The sequence below is a fragment of the Haematobia irritans genome, chromosome 3, assembly GCF_050003625.1.
Source record: "Haematobia irritans isolate KBUSLIRL chromosome 3, ASM5000362v1, whole genome shotgun sequence".
Lineage (NCBI taxonomy): Eukaryota > Metazoa > Arthropoda > Insecta > Diptera > Muscidae > Haematobia > Haematobia irritans.
Window position 1 is genome coordinate 218,710,643 of NC_134399.1, and position 26,028 is coordinate 218,736,670.

Here is a 26,028-nt window from a genome sequence, read left to right on the forward strand (position 1 = left end):
TTTTGTTCAGCGATGAGGCTCATTTCTGGTTGAATGGCTACGTAAATAAGCAAAATTGCCGCATTTGGAGTGAAGAGCAACCAGAAGCCGTTCAAGAACTGCCCATGCATCCCGAAAAATGCACTGTTTGGTGTGGTTTGTACGCTGGTGGAATCATTGGACCGTATTTTTTCAAAGATGCTGTTGGACGCAACGTTACGGTGAATGGCGATCGCTATCGTTCGATGCTAACAAACTTTTTGTTGCCAAAAATGGAAGAACTGAACTTGGTTGACATGTGGTTTCAACAAGATGGCGCTACATGCCACACAGCTCGCGATTCTATGGCCATTTTGAGGGAAAACTTCGGAGAACAATTCATCTCAAGAAATGGACCGGTAAGTTGGCCACCAAGATCATGCGATTTGACGCCTTTAGACTATTTTTTGTGGGGCTACGTCAAGTCTAAAGTCTACAGAAATAAGCCAGCAACTATTCCAGCTTTGGAAGACAACATTTCCGAAGAAATTCGGGCTATTTCGGCCGAAATGCTCGAAAAAGTTGCCCAAAATTGGACTTTCCGAATGGACCACCTAAGACGCAGCCGCGGTCAACATTTAAATGAAATTATCTTCAAAAAGTAAATGTCATGGACCAATCTAACGTTTCAAATAAAGAACCGATGAGATTTTGCAAATTTTATGCGTTTTTTTTTAAAAAAAAGTTATCAAGCTCTTAACAAATCACCCTTTATTTAAACAAAATTTACAAAATTCTACCAAAATAGAAAATTTTTTTCTGTTTGGTAAATCTCTATAGAAATAAAATTTTGAGAAAATTTTCTATAGAAATAAAATTTTTAGCAAATTTTCTATTGAAATAGTTGTTTGGTAGATTTGTGGTAAGATTTTCTTAAAATTTTGGTAGATTTTTTGGCACGAGTGGTTCAAGCCTTGCCAGCATCTAATTTCCTCCTCTAGAGCCTCTAATATGTACAAATTATTAAAAATTGTGTTGAGTAAAAAAGTCCCTACATTGTGCCCCCACGTCCCTACAATACGCTAAATATTAGAAACAAATCCATAGACTTAAATAAATAAATAAATAAAGCCTACATGTAGGGAATTCTTCTGGCAACACTGCACACAAAAAAAATTCTGATTCAATCACGAAATTAATTGATCCAATTAATTTTTTGATTGAAATGTCTGCAATCACAGAAATGATATTATGAATTAAAAAATTAATTGATACTATTAATTTTTGTAATTGATTTTTGTTTCAATTAAAAACTTTTTTGAATCAATTAAATTTTCAAATGAATATTTTTTATGTTATCGTGAGTCACGAGAACAGTTCGGAATATAATTTTTTTAGATTCGATAACATTCCCTCGTTATTTTGAAAAATTTCCAACTTAAGGACGGAAATTTCGTCGTGAAAATTTCGCAGGCACCTTATTAAAATAATTAATATTAATAGGAATTTGTTCATTTGTAAATTATTTTAATTTATTAAAGTAACGGCCAAATAGATTGATTTTCCAATCGAAAATGGAACATAGTACCGACCTTTAGTTTTAAAAGCTGCTAACTAATGTTTACAAAATTATTTTCATTTGTATTTTGTTTATTAAAAAATAAAAATTTTACAATTGTAAAAAATTGCAGTTATTAGACATACTTCGTAAAGTTATTGTGTATAATTATTAACAAAATCAAATGATCATTTCTTGATAGATCAGAATTTAACTATTAAAAAAAAAACTTTCAAAACAAATTTATTTAGAAATTAAACAAAAACTAAATGATTTTTAGTCAGAAAAAGAATTATAAACGAAGATTGAAATTAATTCTATTTAAATTATTTTAACAAAAAGATAATGATAAAAATTGTGAATTTTTTTGTTTTCGTTTTTAATTGTAACTTATTGTAAAAACTATTTTTTTGACAATGACTATGATACTGTACTCATTTCTTTGTTTGTGTAAATGTGATGTTTATTTATTACAAAATATTACATTATTCCACTTTATTCATACATTTATAAGCTTAAAACTTACAATAAAGTAATAACTATTGTGTGTTTTTTAGGTTAAGTCAACAAACAATTAAAAGTTAACAATATATATTAGGCGTTACAGAGTACAAGGTACTCTTTTTTATTTCAGTTGAGCTGTGTTTTTTAAATGTTTAAATTTTTCTTTCAAATTTTGTTCTTGATTCTTTGTGGGGTTTTTATTGATGAGGTTATCTGCATATATAATAATAATTATTGGCCACATTTAATGCGGGCATTAGGGTGTGCACGCATGCGTCGTATTTATTATAAGAATTGACGGGTTAACTGTTGCTGCTGCTGTTTTGTTTATATTTCCTCGTCTTATGTTCTTTTTTGTATGGCAGAAATTTCGAAATGTTGGCTGATTGAATTTTCACAATTGACCTAAATTGTGGCGCCACTCTTGTGTTCCAAGTACAGGAAATAGGTTCCGGCAGCATAGGCCAAAAAGTTGAATAGACCAAAAACACCTGCGGCAATGTTGGAACCATAACCGTAGCTCGCAGAGCTGTATGAGGACCATTTAGCCAATTGCACAACGAATGCAATGAAGTACAAGACTGTTGCAATGCCAGTATTAATGAATTCCTGAAGGAAAATTAAAGAAAAAAAAAAACATGAAAGAGAAATTAAAAGATAATTCATAGTTAAAGCAATATCTGTTAGGAAATTTAATGAAGTGTAAATAGACCAATGGTTAAAACTGGCTAGTATAAGATTAATTTCGGTGTTATTGTTTTTATGGAGATTCATGTATGAGTTCAAATGGTGTACACAGATACTTGGTTGGGGATATTGATGAAAAAGACGATTTAATTTAGAAATCTATTGAAACGGTTTCTTTTTTAAGCAGACAGCAGCAACAGCAATTTAACGGTCGATTTCTCTTATCACGAACGAATGCTGGGTTGGACATCGCAGTTAAGCGAAATTTCTGATATGAGAATTTGGAAGTAGAATTAATACTGATTACCTTATTTTTCGTGTAATAAATTAATAATGGATTCGTTATTATTGATGGTATACATAGTGCTCCCATAAGAAAAAACATTGCAAAACTGTGTTATTGACATGCAAATGAAATTTCTGCGGCATACCCACAGAATGAAGCCGACCCATTTTTGTCGGCGGCGGCTGACACTACATTTTTGCTTCCGGCTGCAGAGGCTTGAGAGGCTAAGCCGACATAAATTTTGATATTCGGCGTCGGATAACTAGCCCTAAAAAATCCCATTTGAATCTATACGAATGGTAACGAGATTATATGTGTACAACCAATCATACAATCAAATTTACATTTCATTCAAATTTTCTGAGCTGAATTGTTGCAAAATTATTATAGCTGCTCTATATTGATTAATTGTGGGTGGATTGTTAATTTTTTTTGGAAAAAATACAACAATTATTAATACATTTCTCTGATTTTAATCTATATTTTTCATTAATTGGCGGCTAAAATTGAGTCGAGATGAGTCGACATCGACTCGGCGGCTTCATTCTCTGGGTATGCCAGTCTTAAAGGTGATTACCGGGCTTTAGCGAACTATTTGCCCAATTTTATGCCGGCATCCACATTTAAGCCATAAGGAATGCATTGCTATATTTGCTAATGCTATGTTCCCACCGACTCGTTTTTCCAAAACATTTCACCGTTCACATCGGGTTGAGATGTTTTAGTTTGACAGTTACCATGGAAACTAGAAATTCACATATATGCAACCTATGTCCAAATAATTACCGCGAGCGCAAAGGGAAAAATTTTTTTTTTTATTTTCACATGTCCATATTCTTAAAAGCCTTTGTTTATTCTTATTTTCTATGAAACTTATTTCTATATTTTGACATATATTTCGAATAGGGTATGTTATTCGGGGTATATTCCGAATTAGGTGGGTTCACATTCTAAAATTGACGTGTTTTGGAGGAAAACTTGTGTTTTGAACTTGTTTTTTAGTATGGTGAAAACGACTCGTTTTGAAGCGCTTATAAAGGGAAAACATTTCGAACTTATCGCTCTATTGCGAAATTTTCGCTATCTCTAAATACAGAGACCATGGTTGCCACTCGAGCCAAAAATAATCTACCAAAATTTGGAGAAATTTTTACCAAAAAACTACCAAACCAAAAAAATTATTTTGCAAAAATTTTATTTCTATAGAAAAGTTTGCCAACATTTTTTTTTTAATTCTAATTCTATAGAACATTTTGTCAAAATTTTATTTCTATAGAAAATTTTGTCAACATTTTATTTCTATAGAACATTTTATCAAAATTTCATTTCTATAGAAAATTTTGTTAAAATTTTATTTCCATAGAAAATTTTGTTAAAATTGTATTTCTTTAGAAAATTTTGGCAAAATTTTATTTCTGTTGTTTTTGATTTCAGCTTAAACCAAGCACTGACTAAACTACAAGTGTAGCTTAACCAACAGAGGAGAAGTATGCTTGTCAAATTTATTTTATTCCGAATCAGCTGTACATCCAACCATCTCGCAGACTATAGGGCTTTGCCCAAATAAATTTGACAAGCATACTTTTCCTCTGTTGGTTAAGCTACACTTGTAGTTTAGTCAATGCATGGTTAAATCAAAAACAACAATAATGATTGAAGAGAAACCAATAATAACAAACAAAACGAATGAAGATAGAGGAATCACGCTCAAAAACAAACCCAGCCAACTACATTCAAATCGATGATTTGAGTTTGGCAAAGGAAAAGAGATATGCTTGCAAATTTGTTTAGGTAGTAGCCGACTATCAAACCTATTTTCGGAAAGTTCAAGTGTAGTTCACTTTGGGTTGAGTGAATTACCCGAATTTATTCCGATAATTGTTTCATAGTTTTGCTGCAAGTAGAGGATGCTGATGAGGAATGTGGTAATTCCGAAACAGCTGTACATCCAACCATCTTGCAGTCTATAGGGCTTTGTCCAAATTGCCCTACAAGTGTAGCTTAAGCTAGTTAGTAAAAAACTTTGGCAACCGTGGGCAGAGACAGTTTTGAATATAAAAATTCAGTAAGACGTTTCTATCGCCTGTTTATATTTTCCTCTCATAAGAAATACATACACAATCGGAGCAGAAATTTCCCTAGAGCTGCTTTAAGAAAGATGCCTATGGTTTTTTCCAATGTATTTTTTTAGAATAATTTCATCGATTTTTGTGTTTGAAAAAAAAACTCAGTGGGATTTTAAGAGAGTCTGAGTAGAATAACAGTATACCAGTTTTGTCTCGAGACAACGTGGTCCTAATACTTTGGTCAGTGTCTATTATAAGGTAGAATAAATAAGGATATAAAAAACGCGGCATATTTAGCATATAAAAATGCCGCGTTTATTGTAGAGAAAATTTGTTAAGCTTTCAATTATATCAAGGCATATTAATTAAAGGTAAAGTCACGAGCAAACGTGTGTACACCCCATGATATTTAGAAAGTCAAACTAAAATGACAGGTCACTTAAGTTGACATTTTGTGTATGTGTAGTGTTGTTGCATTGTAACACAATGTAAATAAAAGCAATATTTACGTACACAAAGAATGTAAACAAACCTACTAAACGTAAACAAAGCCTTTGACAAGATGAATGTCGATATTAGTCACCTGATTGCATGACTTTACCTCTTTAATATGCCTTGCAATTATATGTAGTACACATTTACACGTCATTAAAATGTCAGTCTGTATATCCTTGAAATAGTGTATCCAATTTGAAAATTTATTCCCCTTTGTGAACCCATATGAACTTTGTTAATTTTTGTATAATTATGCTCGTTGTTTTCTGTATTATTTGAAAAAAAAACTATAATTTGATATATCACAAAATTGTCATGAGTAAAATGATCCATTCTGTTTAGGTCAAATGATATCTGATAATTTCCATCCTCGTTCTGCATGGTCTAATAAGGTAAGTTATCATTAACTTTATATATACATATATGTATGTGCAAAATTTAATATCTTTAAACAAATTATAGATATAACATTAGCGACATAAAATTAGAAAATTTGATAGTAAATACACATTTAGAAATAATAATAGAAATTGATGGAAAACATTTGGTCAATTTTCATATTGATTTGTTATTTACACACATACAATTTCCCACATAAAACCATATACCAATCATGGCAAATAAAAAAAAACGGAATTTTGACCAAAACTAATAATAGCAATTTGCTAATGGAATTGCTTGAGTGCTGTTACATACCTTGAAAATGAAATCGATTTGTAAAATATTCATATCTAAGAATATAAGGAATTTAATATGTTGAACATGAAAAGAAATATAATTTTCAAGTTCTTACCTATTTTCGATATAATCCCAATGACATAAAACAACAGAAAATGCTATTATATATTTAACATTCAAATACACTTGTAATTGTTTTGAAATTTAATGGTTGGTATGCAATCTTTGACATGTCGATAAGATAGTTTTACTATGGGAGCATATATAAACAGTTGATAATCGTCATAAGGAACATTTCGATAGCAATAGTTTCTCGATGCAAGTATTGCGGCCAAAATTGCGATTTTCAGAAATTTCAGAACGTTTGGTTGTTGAGTTGTGTCATAGCAATATTGTATATTATAGCTGAAAAATCATAGCATAGTTTTCGGCGAAGCAGTTATTTGTAAACTACAAATAACTTAACCTGTTGCATGATTTTAGGCATTGGAATATTTGTTTCAACGAATGCTTAAAGTTTGCATGTGTTTTTCGTTTTTTTATCACTAATTCCTTTTTCACTATTGACTGAATCACTTTAATGAAATGACAAAATCACACAACATACATGTATATGTTATCAATCAAATCATTAATATAGAACTTTGTAAAAAGAATTTACTGATAATATGTCCCAACCCAATTTACTACTGTCGTCTACGCTCAGTATGTTGACGCAACTTCATTAATCTACTTGTACTTCCCCCAATTAATTACAATGAATATATATAAGAAAAGGCTAAAAGGTATATGATTCCTATAACAAATATCTTCTCCATATCTGGTTATTATATATCGTGTCGATAAAACAGTTTTCACATAGAAAATTTTTAGAAATCGGTAGGTTGTCTTCCAGATATGGTAAACGCCAATACGAATAATGAGAAACTGACACAATTCACTTAAATGACAGTAATTTCTGATGCTGAAAATTAAGCCGACCTATTTTTGTTGCGAATAATGAAAAATGGACACAATTCGCTTAATAAAAGCAATTTTTGATGATTTGAGAATGAAGCTGGCGGATGACACAAAATTTTCACTGTCAGCGGCGGAGGTTTGGCGGCTAAGCCGATGCAAATTTGTCTATTCAGCTTCAGTCAACTATGCCCATAAAATCATATTGAAGAAATCTGAAGCATTATGGGAGTATACAACCAATGTTACAATCAAATTAGATTGTTGAAAATAAACATAAGGATGAGCGTTTCTCATAACAATCCTCAACATATATTCAACTGGCCTTACAATCTGCTTGCCTTCAACAAGTTAAGTTCTCCAATATGTTTGAAATATTAAAAAGAAATTTCAATCTGAGTTGTTGCTAATGCATTGAATTCTACTGTTGCGGGTAATGTCTGTTTTTGTTTTGCAAACGCGATTTTCTCAACTTGAAATTTACCATACTCCTTTGAAAAATGTTTGAAAGCAGTTTGAATGCAAACATTTCTCACATTGTTTATTAGGTATACTTCTTTATTGTGCATGATTTTTGTCAAATTATTATATAAACATCGTCTTGAACAAGGTTGGTTGAATGATTTTTTTTTTTTGCAGAACAATTCAGAAGAGATGAACCGATGAAATGGAACAGACAGAACTAAATTTTTAACTCGGGCGCGGAGGATTGATATCCCAGCAAAAAAATTGGAAGTTCTTCCAAAAGCACAGCTTTAAAAGCACTTCCAAAAGATGTTATTTTTTAACTACACAGGAAGTTCTTTTTATTCAATTATTTATAACTCGCTTTTTTCTTATTTTGAATGGGTAAAATAATTTTTTTGTTTCAAAAATGTTAAAAACAGAGCAAGCATTAATAAAATCGTACAAATTATTGAAAATTTGTCGAAAAAAATTCTAAATCCATTCAAGAAATATTGCGAATTTTTCGAAATATTTTAATTCAAACGTTTCACTCAAGCGTAAGAATGCATTAAAAATCATAAAAAAATTATAACAAATTTTTCAAGTTTATTTAGTTTTTCCTTAATTATTAGCTTTTGTTTTTTAATGGGCTTTCAAGGTAACTTTAAAATGCGAATAAAGCAAGAAATGAATTATTCCATTATTTCCATCCAACGTTTCGCTGGGATTATTTCCAGCCTCATCAGGGATGATTTATTTATTGGATATGACAACAACATATGGAATTACATTAGAGCTTAGCCTATATTCTGTTATTTGCCATAAAAGTTTAACTTACACTCAATTTTCGTCAATTACTTATGCAAAAAAATATATACGTCTATTAATACGACACTATTACAGCACGACATAGAACACATATTTACTAATTGCAAGAATAATTAACTTAATCTAATATCACAGTCAAACTTGTGTTGTTATCAATTTTTATTGGACAAAATATGACATTTTTCAATTCACATCCAAAACACTGAATTCGAATCACAGCGTACGAAGTAATGCAAATTCAGTGCAAAGGCTGTTGAAATGGTGGGCATCCGTCCTATGACAAGCCCATGTTAAATTCATCGCTTCTGCGCCAATTTTGCACTACTTCCAGATCCAAAAAGAACATTTTCACTACTTTTTTGACGACGCTTTTTTGCTGGGATAAAAAGTTCTCCATTTGCGGCAGACAATTGTCGATTATAAAATAACCTGTTACTATTTTTTTTACACCATTAACTGTGTTATCGACATCATAAATAATAACCAGGTACTCTGAAAAATTATCATGAGGCCAAATATTTCTTGTCCTTAAAATACGAATGAGTTTTTGCTTAGGATATGTTAGAATATGCATTTCTCTGATAGTTTTTTTTTACCTTGTCCAAAAGTCGATAAAGTTCTCAATGATGTCTTGCAGGGATGGAAAATACAATTTTTAAGAAAGTACAAAAAAGGTATTATTTTGAGCGAAAAAGTACTTTTCACAAAATTTCACCAAAAATTCCATTGGAAGATTATTGTCAAGAGCACCTTTAGAGTGAAATTTTAAGAAAATAAAATTTTGTTTGTCGAATCCACAATTTAAAATTTTTTTTAGTATATGTCCGCTTACAAAGACTACAGTATTGTAATCACGGTTTGGTAGATTTGTAGAATTCATGGTATTTCATAAATTTTCTGTAGATAAATTGAAATAAATTTTTAACAAAATTGTATATAGAAATACAAATATTTTCTATCGAAATATAATTTTGACAAAACTTTCTATAGATATACAATTTTGACAAAATTTTCTATAGAAATAACATTTTGACAAAATATTCTATAGAAATAAATTTTTTACAAAATTTTCTATAGAAATCAAAATTTTGACAATATTTTCTATAGAAATCAAAATTATTTATTTATTTATTGTTTATTTTAATCATACAGTAAATGTATGATAAAAACAAAGAAAAGAAAGAAAGAAAAATTTAACAATAATGTAATAAGAAATTAAAATTTTGACAACATTTTCTATAGAAATAACATTTTGACAAAATTTCCTATAAAAATTTTTTTTTGACAAAAATTTTTAAAAAAATAAAATTTTGCCAAATTTTCTATGGAAATAACATTTTGACAAAATTTTCTATAGAAATAAATTTTTTACAAAATTTTCTATAGAAATCAAAATTTTGACAATATTTTCTATAGAAATCAAAATTATTTATTTATTTATTGTTTATTTTAATCATACAGTAAATGTATGATAAAAAAAGAAAAGAAAGAAAAGTAGCATTAGCTGCTAAGGCCATCAGCTATACAGATGTATAAATTTAACAATAATGTAATAAGAAATCAAAATTTTGACAACATTTTCTATAGAAATAAAATTTTGACAAAAATTTTTATAAAAATAAAATTTTGACAAAATTTTCAATAGAAACAAAATTTTAACAAAATTTTCAATAGAAACAAAATTTTGAGAAAATTTTCTATAGAAACAAAATGTTAACAAAATTTTCTATAGACATCAAAATTGTGACAAAATTTTCTATAGAAATCAAAATTTTGACAAAATTTTCTATAGAAATCAAAATTTTGACAAAATTTTCTATAGAAATCAAAATTTTGACAAAATTTTCTATAGAAATCAAAATTTTGACAAAATTTTCTAAAGAAATCAAAATTTTGACAAAAAAAAAAATAAAATTAAATTTTCCAAAAGAAAAAAATTTACAAAATTTTCTGTAGAAATAAAATTTTGACAAGATTTTTGCAAAATAATATTTTTTGGTAATATGTTCTCCAAATGTCGGTAGATTATTTTTGTCTCAAGTTTCGACCTTGAATGGTTCGTATTTTTTTAGTACGCGATCAATAACTTCTCATCTATAAAGCATTCGTGGGGAAGCGTAATATACAATCACATGCTTTTTTCGACTAAAACATTATTGAAATTCAATAAAATCGTGTTTTTGACTATGGCTTTTACAAAATCGAGATTTTATTCCCGCATGAACTTGTTTGTTTTGCTAAAATTGTAAAAGACTACTAGTAAATAAGTTTCTTAAAAACTTTCTCAAAATATTAACATATTTTGTCAAAACTAGTGTACCATAAATCTGATATCGGCTCAAAAATGTCTACACAAAAGGTACTAAATCATTCGCGGGGGTACTACGGTACTACCCAGGTTGAAAAAATATTGAAAATAGTACTATAGTACTACATTTTCCATCCCTGATTTAATCACATGAAGCATGATTACTTGATTCATTACAATTTAGAGATATGACACTCTTACACGATATGCAACCTAGCCTTGTATTTCATGCTACTAGAATTACTGCAAATCAGCGACTCTGAATGACAGATACCAACAGAGGCGTGTAGAATAATTCCCCGTACTTACAATGTCTATTTACAGTTTGGTTTTAGCGTTTTTATTGCAATAATTTGCGGTTTTATTTAGATTTTGTTTGCCAAGTACATTTATTAATATCACTGTCGTCCAACATGCATGCATAATAACAGGTTTGAGAGCTACGCTTAAATGAAACCCCACGTATAATGCAAATGTGGTCTAAAGAACCGTATTAACTGCATATAGATTTTTACTATTACAGTCTTTATTTCAAAGAACTCAATTTTGTTTTTATCGTTAAGACAAGTGGGTCTTTGCTATAATTTATAGTATAGCTAACGTATGGTTGTAGTGAACAATTATAAAATAATTAGAATTTATATTTAAATTGTTTGGATTTGGGCCTATGTGTTTGGTAATTTGTTGCTTGTTATTATAGATTTAAAATTTTTTTTTTTTTGATTTATGAATTTTGTTCTTTAAACTTTATACAGCAGAGAAGTACATTCTAATTGGATAAATAGTCTACTGACGTAGAGTATGTTTGTTATTGTGTTATTTGTTTCAAAACATAAGTAAAGAATCATATTAGAACTTACCGTGAATATCCAATTAATGGCAAAATTCAATGCTTCTCTGATGCCCAAGAAATAGGCAAAGATCCACAAAATGGTGGCAATAAATGTGACAACAGCAACGAAAAGGAAGAAAGCTGTAGCTGAAATGTAGGCAGGTGATGCGCAGGCCAAACAAATAATACCCAGGAGCTAAAAAATATAAAAAAAAAAATTATATTCAAATAATTGTATATCAACACACAAAAAAATAATTCTTTCCTACCAAACGAAATTTTAGACAAACAAAGTTCGTTCGCTCATTTGCTTTTCGCTGTAAGGAAGTGTATTTGGAAGAAAAGTATATAGTTTTTGCGATAAACGTTTATTCTTTTTCAGGATGTAAAGACTAACTCAAAAAAAAAAAAACATTGTTTTTTTGCTAATTGCATTTCCTTCACATCTTTCTCACATCCACGAGGTTTTTTAGTTCTTAACACATTTTCTTGTAATACCAACAATATAGAAGAAATTATACGATTTTATAAATTTTTAAAATTTTTTTACCTTTCGCCTGGACGGAGAATCGAACCGCGGACCATGAACTTTGTAAGCCAACACACTAACCACTGAGCTATGTACCTGTTATGGTCATCAATAGATAATTATCCATATAAGTTATATTTATATAGCATAACTTGCGGCGCCCACGAACCGAATAAACAAAGTATATTTAACAGAAGGTTAGGTTAGGTGGCAGCCCGATGTATCAAGCTCACTTAGACTATTCAGTCCATTGTGATACCACATTGGTGAGCTTCTCTCTTATCACTGAGTGCTGCCCGATTCCATGTTAAGCTCAATGACAAGGGACCTCCTTTTTATAGCCGAGTCCGAACGGCGTTCCACATTGCAGTGAAACCACTTAGAGAAGCTTTGAAACCCTCAGAAATGTCACCAGCATTACTGAGGTGGGATAATCCACCGCTGAAAAACTTTTAGGTGTTCGGTCGAAGCAGGAATCGAACCCACGACCTTGTGTATGCAAGGCGGGCATCCTAACCATTGCACCACGGTGGCTATTTAACAGAAACAAACATTTGTTTGGCGCCGTAGAGCAGTGGTTGCTACGTCCGACTTGCATGCCAAGGGTCGTGGGTTCGATCCCGGCTTCGACCAAAGTTTTTTTTTTACATATATTCCTGATATGTTCGGAAGATTCCGAAAAAATGTTCAACATTACATTGTAATATATTAAATTTTGAACTGTAAAATGTGTCTTATTAAAGACCTAAAGTCAGAAAAGAACAATGTTTGATATAAACGAAATGGACTGTGTTGTTGTTTCAAAAATAACTTTTTTTATTGAAAAAATAAAAATTTTGTAACAAACGAATTTTTTTTGGTGATAAAAGTTTAAAATTTTCGAAGCAATTTAAAAAACTCTAACAAAAGAAAAACGTTTTCGGTACGCGTTTTCCAAACGTTTTTTTTTCTTTGCGTGAATATGAAATAGAAAGTGAGTTTTTGGAAGTAAATATTGAGGTCCGGTTTCCGGAAAGCGAAATAAAAAGAAATAAAACGATTTCTCAAACTTCTATTGCCAACTATTGGCAACAAAATGAAAACTTCATTTGTCTACTTTTTTTCAATCCTTAGAAAAGAAAATAATTGTTACAGTATAACTAAAAAACTCAAAGGGTTCAATATGTCAAATCATACTTGGAAAAAGTCGCAAGGACAATCAATTTTCGATTTTTCCAAAATTTAAAAATGTTCGACTTTGGAAAAATTTTAAAATAATTTGAGAAAGTTGAAAAGTAGGTTAGGTTAGGTTGTTTGTAGTGGCAGCCCGATATTTCAGGCTCAGTTATACTATTCAGTCTATTTGTGATACCACTGAGGTGAACTTCTCTTTTTATCACTGAGTGCTTCCCGATTCCATGTTTAGCTCAATCATAAGGGACCTCCCTTTTATAGCCGATTTCGAACTGCGTTTAACCTTACGATGAAACCATTTAGAGAAATTTTGAAACACTCAACTTTACGGAGAGGGAATAATCCACCACTGAAAATCCCACGACTCTTTGTATGTAAGGCGGGCATGCTAACCATTGCACCATGTTTGTGGCGGGGAACATTAAACTGGGTATTTGAACACATCACCACTGTGGTATCACAATGGACTGAATAGTCTAAGTGAGCCTGACAATATGGGACTGTCACTGTACCTAACCTAACACATCACAATCAAAAGGCAACTAGCAAATTTTTTTTTTATTAAAAAAAAAAACAAATGCCAAATAAAATGTATTCATTATTGTCATTCAAATTGTTTTACATTTTAAACTTTGATTTTATTTTTGATAATAATTTAATAATTAATAATAATTTTCCATTTGCCAAGAAATTGTAATGAATTTTGTTTTGTTTTTCGCCTCCAACCGAATTTTTAAAGAGTTCCGTATTGGTCATCCTACATTTCAATCTATGCTCTATAAAATTAAAATTACATGCAAAGATAAAGACATTTGGAACATCGTTTGTAAGAGGGGGGCATACTAAAGTGTTTTTTTTTTAAGTCTCTTTACATCGGTTTGTGTGTGTCCAACAATGCGGTCTACAAATAGAACTGATTGGCTGTATGCGTTGCTTGTGCCGTGATGGCTATAGCGATAATTATGAAAAATTTATAAAATCGAAAATTTGCTTCCACATTTTTCGTGCCAGCTGATCAACTTATCAAAGTTTATGCACGCCCAAAAAAAAAAACGTTTGGAAAATGTGTACCGAAAACGTTTTTCGTTTGTTAAAGATTTTTGAATTTCGTTTTGTTTTGTTATTGTTGGTTATTTCCTTTAATCATTGTTGTTGTTTTTTTGATTTCAGCTTAAAACCATGCATTGACTAAACTACAAGTGTAGCTTAACGTTTCGGAATTACCACATTCCTCATCAGCATCCTCTACTTCCGAAAAAATATTTTACATGATAGCCGGCTTATGCCGAAATAAATTCATACAAGCATATCTCTTTTCCTTTGCCACCGTCAAATCATCGATTTGAGTGCAGTTGGCTTGGTTTTTGAATTTCTTCAAAAATTTATCACCAAAAAAATTCGTTTGAAATTTTATTTTTATTTTTTCAATAAAAAAAAATATTTTTGAACAAACAACACAGTCCATTTCGTTTATATCAAGCACTGTTCTTTTCTGGCATTAAGTCAACACATTTTACGGTTTCATAGTATGAAAAAGAAAACTTTTTGGTGTTCGGTCAAAGCAGGGATCGGACCCACGACCCTTGGTATGCAAGGCGGACGTACTAACCATTGCTCCACGGTGCCCAAAAAAATTTATAAAATTTTTTTAATCGCCTCGTAGGCGCCGAAAAATATGCTATATAAATATAACTGTATGACTGTTTGCGTTGCTTGTGCGTTGGTGGCTATAGCGATAATTGTCTGCTGATGACAATAACAGCTACGTGGATAGTGTGTTGGCTTGCAAATTGAATGGTCCGCGGTTCGATTCTCCGTCCAGGCGAAAGGTAATATCTAAAAAAATTATAAAATCAAATAATTTCTTCTACATTGTTTGTTTTTACATTCTGGAAAAGAATAAACGTTTATCACAAAAAGTACGTTTTAATCCAAAGATATATGAATATCTCAGATAATTTAAATATTATTTTTTAAACTAAAAACGTTTGTCTTAACTTTATGGAAATTTGCCTTCATTCAAAGACATACAACTTTAACGAAGGTACGAATGAGACAGACAGCATTACTATATAATACAAAACTACAAATTGTAACAGATCCTTCAAAATAAAAATTTTTTTCTTAATTAAAAAAAAAAAAACTTTACGATAGATGTAAAATCTTCTAAATAAGTCTTAGCCTATGTTTGAAGCCTTTTTAAAGATTATTATTATTATACTTATTTTTTTAAGATAGTAAAATTATTGTCCTTAATATTGTGTAAATTTAATTTGTATAATTAGATATTTTTTTTCAGTATATTGAGGTAATTATGAATTACAAAATAAAACATTTTTCATCACGATATTCATATCTGTAGGTGGTGATTGTGGTATTTGCATGAGTCAAAAATATAATTCAAACAGAAAACATTTATATATTTTATTTCAACAGGTGATGTAGGTGTTAAAAAAATGACTGTACTCTAGCACTTATATGTACATCAACCAGTATTTGTAAGATCAATTTTGTTTTAAATATTTCTAAAATAACAATTATAAATTTTATTATAAAAATAAATAACGATGTCTTCAACTTGACATTAGTTCATTCATAAATTGTTAATTATTTCGTTGAAAACCTGTTTCACTAATGCAATGCAATTTTATGTTTTTCAAAAAATGTTTGTGAAGATTATTTGTATTTCTTTGCTATGCATTTTGTTTTTATTGTAAAAAAATTTGTTTTTTTTTTTTTTTTGCAAAATGTATTGAATGAAAAAATAAACAAAAACTCATTAAAACCGCTGAGCTCATCTGCTGACATAAACAATGCGGGCGAATAGAAAAATATTCACCCGTCATTCTCGCCATGCATACCACGCCGCGTACATTGAAACCTAATTTTTAATCGTCGTCATCGTCGTATTGTTAACATGCTAAGAAACCAGTTTTTGTGTTATCTGCTAAAATTTATGTATGTAAACAATTGTTTAGCACTTTTTAGTCTCAGATACCAAATATCCGAAATACATTTGAGAGAAAAATATAGCACTAGTCTAGGGTTTACATTTAAACCTTATTTCGGTTGTATATTCATATGCCAGATAGGAATTTAAGTTTTTCCTTAAAGGTGGGTATTAAGTTCGAGTTTAGCCGCTAAAAACGTCATTTTTTCAATATTACTTTTCTTTAATAATCCATTTTAAGGAATACAAACTTTGTGAAAATTTGCTTTGGGCTTTTCCCCATCAAGTTATAATAAAATTTGCAACAAATACGTATAATTTCAAGCATTTTTTTGCTGATTTAGTTTTCACTTTAGCGATTTTAGCGGCTAAACTCGAATTTAATACTCACCTTTAAAGTTAACCGAAGAGAAGTTTTTTCCAATGTATTTTCTGTTAATTGACAGTTAAAGCCTAGTGAAGGTACATGGCATTTATCTTAAAGAGAATTTCACATTAATTTACACTTTTCTCATTTTACTGCTATTTAACGAAACACCAATGTTATTTTTTTATCTTACTACGAGTATCTCCAATGTCTAAAAGAGAAGAGTGTGAGTGAGTGTTTGTTTGCAAGTTCTTTTGTTGTTGGCATGAATAGTGTTAAAGTTTACGTCACACCTGTTGCACTGCGAAAATTTCATTCGTGGTGTGCTCATATTTGTTGTTGGATTTTCGGCTTCTTTGTTTTGTGCAAAGACTATTAATAAAGAAGACGTGAAATGGGCTTTGATAGTGTTAGTACTAGAAAACAGAGATTAATATCATACTTGTTGGAAAAGCGCTCCGAACTTACTGGTTTGATGCAGACAATTTTTATTTAGCTATTTTCTCCAACATTTCACGCAAATTTCTGTGTCGGTTGCACTAAATTATTAATAAAATGTTTCACAAAGTGTTTTTGTTCGTTTATGAGTTAAAAAAATTGCTAAAATAAGCGAATTAAGTTTTGTTACGAATGCAAAATGAAAAGAGAAACCGAAAAAAAGTTGCAACGTCTCATGGAACATGTATGATATTAATCTCTGTTTTTTCAAGAAAAAGAGGAAGAGCAAGCTTATCTCATGTCTTCTTTATTAATAGTCTTTGGTTTTGTGTATTGTGCCTATTCGAAACCACCTCGCTCAGCACAACCACCTGAGAAACTTGTTTAGATTATTTTTGCTTAGCTCATGACTTTTTATCTTCGATATTAATACCATTGACTGCATTCTGTTCTTTTGTGTTTTTTTTTACTTTATTTTGAAAAATTGTAGAAAAATTCATACATAGACACAGTAGTAACCAGACAGATTAAATTGAGGCAACATGTGGCGCTGAGGTACAGCATTTTGTCGCATGCGTTTATACTGAATTAAAAAAACATTAGATGCAAGTTAGAGAGGAAAGGCGCTAATAAAACCACATCCGTTGAAATCATTCTTGGGCGATTTTTTGCTTGCTTGTTTGTTATTTTTGTACTCAACCCACATCTGTGTGATTATTCTTAACGCAGAGAAAAATAAGATTTAGTGGTTTTCCTTCAAATTGTGGCTGGTACAGCTGAATTTTTACAAAAAGAAAATAATTTTTTTTTTGCATAGACAAACTTGCGTTTTATTTGAATGCTGACTGTATGTTAAATAATATTTGAATTTTTTTATTGCATTTAAAACAAACACACACATACAAAGAGACGTCAATGTATTGCACAAATTGAGGGTTTATTAACCTAGTTTGTAAACAAGGAATTTACTTTTTCATTTATTAAAACAACTACATGAAAAAAATGTTTTTTTTTTCTTAATTTCTTGAAAAGTTCAAATTTAAATTACAAAATTTGTATTTAAAAAAATTTAATATACAATTATATTATTTCCATTTCTAAAATTTGTAGTTGTTACATCGTTTGTGAAGGGTTCAACTAAAGTGATTTGTTTTCTTTAAATAAAGTTTCTTTACATCGGCTTGTGTGCACCCAACAATGTGTTCTATAAATAGACTGGTATAGCGATAATTGTCCGTTGATGACAATAAGAGCTACACATGGTTGCCAGATTTTTTCTAGAGAGATCCCCAAAATTTCGAAATTATATTCCCAAAAAATCACCAACTGAAATATGTTTCTCCATGAAAAAAACCCCAACGGAAAATTTATACGTACGTATGTAAATTTAATTCTATAAAAAAGAAAAACAATCTCAGATTATCGAATTCTTTAATAGGTAAGGTCTTCAGCATGTCTGCCAGGTGGTCAACTGTTGTAATCGATGTGTATGTTTTGCAATAAAAATTTTAGAGTTTTTTTCAAAAAGATATACTATCCCGTCTGTTCTGGTTGACGAATTCGCAAAACGCAATTTTTGATTGTCTAAAACTTCTGAACCATTTCTTAAACATAAGAACATTGTGTATAAACTTGGTGTTATATATCTTTATAGTTCGGAAAATAGATATTAAGGAAAATTTTGCGTTTTGCGAATTCGTAAACCATATCATGGAGGCATGTTTTATTGAAAACATTTATGTTCTGGTTACTTAATAAGATCGTTTAAGACCGGACAGATACACGGATGAAAAAGACTGTTTTTCATATGTTTGGCTATAAACATTATATGTTTGGAACACAATATTTTTGAGTGCAAGCATATAATGTTCATAAACTAGCATAACATGTTTGGGACATATATGTTAATATGTTAGAACATATTATGTTTGGGACATAAAATGTTTGTAAATATAATATGCTTGGATGCAAACATATATTAATTTAGAAATAGCCTATAAACATATATGTGTTTAGTAGCTTGGAGCGCTATTTAACAGGGAGCGATATTGAATTAAGTTGGTGGTTGTTGTTTGTTATTACAAAATTAACATTTTATTTTTCCTTGGGCAATTGATCAGCTACTTCTTGATCCTTACAAACTATGTGGTCCGCTGTTCGAATCCCCGTCCGGCAAAAGGTAAAATTAAAATAAAAAAAATTGAATAATTTCTTCTACAATGTTTGTATTACAGAAAAAGGTGCTAAGAACTAAAAAATCTCGTGGAACTGAGAAAGATGTCGGGGAATATACAATTGGACAGAAACAAAATTTTGAGCATTCAGGTCGAAAACCTATGTTGTTAGCACCTATATTACCTGTTTATTTTAATAATTCATTATGATTTTAAATATATAAATAAATAAATAAAATTTTGAGCACAATATTGTTAGCGATAATTTTTTTTAAGTATATAATATTTTTGGGTGCAAAATGCTTCCAAACATATTATATGGTCACATAATAACATATTGTTTTTTGGAAGACAACATTATTGAATTTGGATGCAAAAATACAAAATGTTTGGAACTTAGACTAACCAAACATATATTGTTTAGACCAATATGCTTTCAAACATATTATATATTGGAAGAGATCAAACTTATAAATGTTTGGGCAATACCCAAAAATGTATATGCTTGAAGCAAAATATGTTTGGGAGTATATGTTACAGAAGCGATTTTTTATGAGGGTGTATATAACCCCAAGTAATAATGGAAGTTATGCCTTCCCCTAATCTGACAACGCTGGAGCTACATGGCTACATACATTGCAGGCAAAAGGGCTGAGAACTAAATAAACCATGTGAATGTGAGAATGATAAGAAAAATTAGCTAGAAAATTAAAAACAAAATTGAGTTAGTCTTTGCTGCGTCTGCAAACGAGATCGTTTTCCCGTTTTCTTTTTGGAAGAAAGGAATTGAGATATTGGATACTGTGCACGGTGAACTATCGTAATTTATAAAATACATAATTGTACAGACTAATGTGATTTTATTTAAATTTGAAAAAATGTGAGAACATTTTTCTAATCTTAATTATTATTTGCTTACTTTAATGTTAACATTTTTGGAAAAACCTACATCTTACAAATTAACTTTGTAAATTTTATTTAAAATTTTTCAACTCCAATCATTTTGTAAAATATACAAATTTGTTTATAATATACTACAAAAATATGGATAATAGAATTAAATATTCTAGAATTGGTTGGAAAAGAATTGATTCAGTTTCATTTTTATTATTACACATTTAACAAATTTGGAAGCACCCCCAGAGGTTAGTTTCTTTAACAATGTGCTATTAATGATTTTATTGAAATACCAATAATAAAAAAAATCTATACGAAAACCGCAAAAATATCACAACACCTCTGTAAAATATTTCAACCACAAATTCATAAAGTCAATTAACATACACCAAATAAAATAGACGTTACCAAACATAGTTGATGTTATATGACAAATATTTTTATAATGGCTCTTAAAGGGTACAACGCTATGAATTTTAATACAAAACAAAAATACTTTGCTTAAAAAAAAATAAACGAAGCTATAAGAGCTCAAGAATTTCAAAAATTTGAATACATGTCGGCTTCTTATTGCTACAAATGGGGTTTAACATACACACATACCTCGGCTATGTTATGCTTGTGAAAAATATACACACACATACTAACAGACATATTCTGCTTAAAGCCTGAAAAGTAGTGTGAATTTAACCCAAAATATGTGAACTCTTTATCTCTCGCTCTCTCCTTCTCACTCTTACACACATATTAACTTCTCTGCTAAGCCCCAAACAAACTTAAAGATCGACTGGAAAAATGTATAGGTATAATATGCTAATTCTTTAAAATTTAAAGTTATACAAATTTGTAATATTCTTGTTTTTGAATCCAAAGTTCATAAACATTAAAAATATTCCGTAGATTAAAAAATGTTTATGGTGGGGTATTAGATTTTACCCACTTTCGATATTTGGGCATTTTAAAAGTGAAACTAACTTAAAATTATGAATACGAAATGTCTAACAATAGGTTTGTTCGCTTACATTTCCAATAAAAATGATCTAATTCGAGATTTGCGGACGACTCAAATTACAACGAACAAGAATAATTCGATATAAAAATAAGGTCACAAATAAGCACATGTTTTATTTGTAACCTTATTTTTATGTGTGTTTTGAGGAGTAAATTTAAATTTATTGGGGAGAACAGAAAGAGAGTTGGAGGGATAAATGAACTAAATCATATACATATGTTAACTATCCATCAAACTATGATTATCATTTCAGATAATTGATGATTCACAGTAATTTTGAATCGATAACTCAGCTGGATACAAATACACAATCACAAATTTTTTATTACAAATTTTAAAAGGATAAATTCAAATTTATTCACTAGTAATAACTAGAAATTTCTAGATATTTTATGTTCCGAAGTGACTATTAGAATATAAAATTAAAGTCTTTCTAAAAATCGTATAAAATACACTTCCCCTTGTTTGGCGACAATCTTGAAAAAAGATGATTTAGGGTATATAGATAATTTATAAAAAATAGTCAATGACCTGCGAAACAAATATTGTTACCTCGAGCTGAAGTTCTATAATCGAATTTGATTTTCTTTGTTCCAATCACTTTCAGAATTTTTTTTTCATAAAATAATGTTAGCCCAATATAATGGAAGAGAACACTCTTCCTTATCAATCCTTTGTTAATATTTAGGAATTTTAATCTTATCGCGACCATTTACCATTTGCATGTGAGCATATGTTTCCACTCTTCTTTTTGTCCAATTATTAACATATTATTCTTCAGCGATAATAATAAAAATCATATTGATATAAATGATTCATCCAAATTATATGAGGGGAATTAGTTTTGTTTTCGCAAATTTTTTATAAATCAATGGAATTGATCATAATCGAAAATTGAAAATTCATTTATTGTAAATGACCAAGTGATTTCCATTTCCAATATGGCATTTAGACTATCAGTATTAAAATAAAATAAAAACCCAAAACAAAACAAAACTATAAAATAATTATTAGATTTGTTTTATGTTAAAAACTTCATTCACTGAAGTTGAAGTTTAATAGAAAGAAGTAATTCTGAAAATAAACGCGTTACTAATTTGCCATTCAAGTTTTCTCAATTCTCCTTATAAGCTTATGCCATATATGGTTTATTACAGCCGTGTAAGGAAATTATTTAACTTTGACAGTGAACTTTTTAAAAAGCGAAATTAAAACAAAATAAGTTTCTTTCTCCTCCATTATTGCTATATATGGAGGGGCAGTGCGGCTATGGACATGGACAATTATTGTGTATTAAGTTTCACTACCTAAAGTTGTTCGTATTAGTAAATCAAAAAAGTAAACTGAATGAAATTAAATTGCCAGAAAATAAAAATAATACAAATAACAATATAAAACATTTGAGAAATTTTATTTGTTTTTTTATTTTAATTACAATTATTTTATGTGGGAATAATTGAGATACTAGTATATTAACCTAAAGCATTTCCCAATTCCCATTATTTTTCTTATCTTATAACTTTTATAAAATTAAATGTTAGGATTTAAGACAAAAATCAATATTTGAAGTTGTAGCAAATGTTCGGCCAATTTCGTGTCTCTCTTGCTAGGAAATACCCTTTAATATGAATCATTTATAGCCAACCCACTTTTGACGATTACACAAAAATTTACTATTTACTCTCAAACCAATTGTCATGATGGCTTCGTATATAAAAACTTCGCAGTACTTATTTTTACATTAGGGTGTAGCGTAAATTTAGAGTTTGGATTATTCGATTAACAAAATTTCGGACATCATTAACAATTATTGTAGACCATGTGAGCTAAATTAAAAATATATTAATACATTAACAGAACACAGAAAACAATTTCACGAACATTTTTCCATTTAAAGACTAAATAAATCGGGCGAAAGCTATATATGGGAGCTATATCTAAATCTGAACCGATTTCAACCAAATTTGGCACGCATTGCTACAATGCTAATTCTACTCCCTGTGCAAAATTTCAACTAAATCGGAGCAAAAAATTGGCCCCTGTGGTCATATGAGTGTAAATCGGGCGAACGATATATGGGAGCTATATCTAAATCTGAACCGATTTCAACCAAATTTGGCACGCATAGCTATAATGCTAATTCTACTCCCTATGCAAAATTTCAACCAAATTGGGGTAAAATTCTGGCTTCTGGGACCGTATTAGTCCATATCGGGCGAAAGATATATATGGGAGCTATATCTAAATCTGAACCGATTTCAATAAAATTTGACACACTTGACTATAGTACTAATTGTTCTTCTTGTGCAAAATTTTAAGCAAATTAGGGTAAAACTCTGGCTTCTGGGGCCATTTAAGTCCATATCGGGCGAAATATATATATGGGAGCTATATCTAAATCTGAACCGATTTCTTCCAAAATCAATAGGGATCTATTCTGAGCCAAAACACATACTTGTGCCAAATTTGAAGTCGATTGGACTTCACGGACAGACGGACATGGCTATATCGACTCAGGAGCCCACCCTGAGCATTTTTGCCAAAGACACCATGTGTCTATCTCGTCTCCTTCTGGGTGTTGCAAACATATGCACTAACTTATAATACCCTGTTCCACAGTGTGGAGCAGGGTATAATTAATAATAGTATCAATTATGTTTTTATAGATACTATCATTTACTTGATTGAAGACATTACAATTAAAAATTAATTGGATCAATTAATTTTTAATAATTGAACACAAAAAATATTTTTTTGAAAGGTGAAAGGTTGTACGGATCTAAAGATTTTTGCTCGTTTTTAATAATAGAGACAATAAAAAATTGGCTTAAAATATAAAAAATAAGACAATAAAAAAATTGACTTAAAATATAAAAAATAAGACAATAAAAAATTTACTTAAAATATTTTAAGAAAAAAATTTTTAAAAATTACGAATTTATTAAACCATGGTTGAGTATATAAATTATTTATCTTACATTTTAAAACTTTAGTGGTACATAAAGACCGATACTATGTTCATTCTTGCGAAAAAATGTTATAGAAATCATTATTTCACACGTAGAAAGCGGTGCTTATTTAGGTAACAGGGAGCGCTATTTAACAGGGAGCGATATTGAATTAAGTTGGTGCTTGCTGCTTGCTGTTACAAAATTAAGATTTCATTCTTCCTTGTGCAATTAATCTGCTACTCCTTTGATTCTTTGTATATTTTCGGAACAAAAATATGATCCGTGTTTGCGTTATAAACCCACAAAAATAGTTTTAATAAAAAAATTATTTCTTAATTCACATTGCAAATGGCACCATGCTCTAAACGTCAGTTTTTCAACTCGAAAAAAACAAAGTACCACAAATGGAAAAAATTTCGCTAGTTTTTCGCATTTTTTGGTTTTGTATGGAGTTTCAACGCGAAAACCGAACAGAGTACCGGCCTCAAATCGTAAAAGGAACCATTAATTGGTTAATCGTTGTTTTCAAAAGCACAATTTTCAAATATTTGTGAAGCTTCGATTAACCGTATGACGATGAAACGAATTGACTCCCTCCCTAACATTAAAGTTTATATTTTCCGTTACGGTCTACCACTCAAGCAAATTGTTGAATTCATTCAAAAATTACTTTAGTTTTTGAGTTACGTCTTGCAATTTGACACGTTTGTTACTCAAGTAGAGTTTTTATTTTTATAACCGGAGCCCTATGATAATTTACTCACTAACTAGCAAAGAAGAAAGGTAGATTTAATTTAATGATACGACACACAAGAATCATTAATGGTGGGGTACTTATAAGGCCTCAGTGATCCGTTACAGGGTTACGTTATGAAATGGTATGGGTATATGTGAATCTATTCAAGCATTACATTTTCTTTATTCGAAAAAAATATATTGTGGAAGTGGGCATAAAAGCCCTATGAAAATCTTTTTATTCTTTTTCCCTGATTTATTTTTCCCAACCTAATAGCAAAACATAATATTGTATTTTTGTCTTATTCTGACGCAAGTGCGAATACGACATTCTTGGAACAATGTCGTATTCGGTCCGAGCGATTTTCCTTCAAATTAGATTTTATGTCTTAACTAAATATAGTTTTTAACATTTTCTGTAAAAGTCGTATACATTTTTTTTAATTTTGTTATGTTATCATTTGCTTATCTCATTTTCGGCAATGAAGCATTTCTATTTTTTTAAGAAGTTTTCATAATTTAACACAGTGGAAACTCATTAAATAATTACCCTAGGTTTGAGGGATAAGTGATCGCATAAGTATACACATCAGAAATATAAAACTTGGACCAACAAAAAAATTGGTTATACAATGGAGTTGCTTAAAAATTTATAAAATATTTTTATTTGACCATAAATTCTAAATAGGCCCGTTTTTGCCTTTTACTACTTGTATGAGATCCAGTGGTGTTTCGAGAACCATAAAGTTTTTGGTATATTCTCAAAAACGTTAAACAAACAAAAATTACATTAAAAATTTCATATTCATATTTTTCAAATTACATTAAACCGATATTAAAAACAAGATAAACATCATCCCAACTTAGGAGGCAACTCTGTTTCCAATATTGTTTGTTTTTTTTTTTTTTTTGTTTTAAGCGTAGGAGCTACATTCATGTGAGTATGAATATTTTTTAACATACCCAATTGTTTGTGATTTTATTTTTTGGAATTTAGCCAAAAACATGATTCTAAAAAAGTGTATGTCAAAAAACATGAATACATAGATCTTGTGTATATTCGCTCATATAACAAAGTATGTACATAAACCACTATATAGTATAAGGAAGGAAATCAAATAAAAACAAGTGTTTGTTTTATTGCTGTTTTTAGGTTAAATTTTTGAGAGAGTACATGATAATTTGATTAAATGCATGG

General features: G+C 29.9%; 1 protein-coding gene across 2 annotated transcripts in view; it reads right to left on the reverse strand.

Annotated features, from left to right (window-relative positions):
* LOC142232190 (CKLF-like MARVEL transmembrane domain-containing protein 4) overlaps positions 1-26,028 on the reverse strand; it is a 59,694-nt gene that overhangs the window by 6,273 nt on the left and 27,393 nt on the right. The window contains exons 2-3 of one of the 2 annotated variants that reach the window (XM_075302909.1): positions 11,633-11,800; positions 1,893-2,629 (exon numbers count right to left, since the gene is read on the reverse strand). In XM_075302909.1, coding sequence (XP_075159024.1) covers positions 2,426-2,629; positions 11,633-11,800 — 372 coding nt within the window. In that variant the 3' untranslated portion in view covers positions 1,893-2,425. Of the gene's footprint in view, positions 1-1,892; positions 2,630-11,632; positions 11,801-26,028 lie in introns of those variants that run through there. The other variant, XM_075302911.1, reaches the window with a different exon arrangement.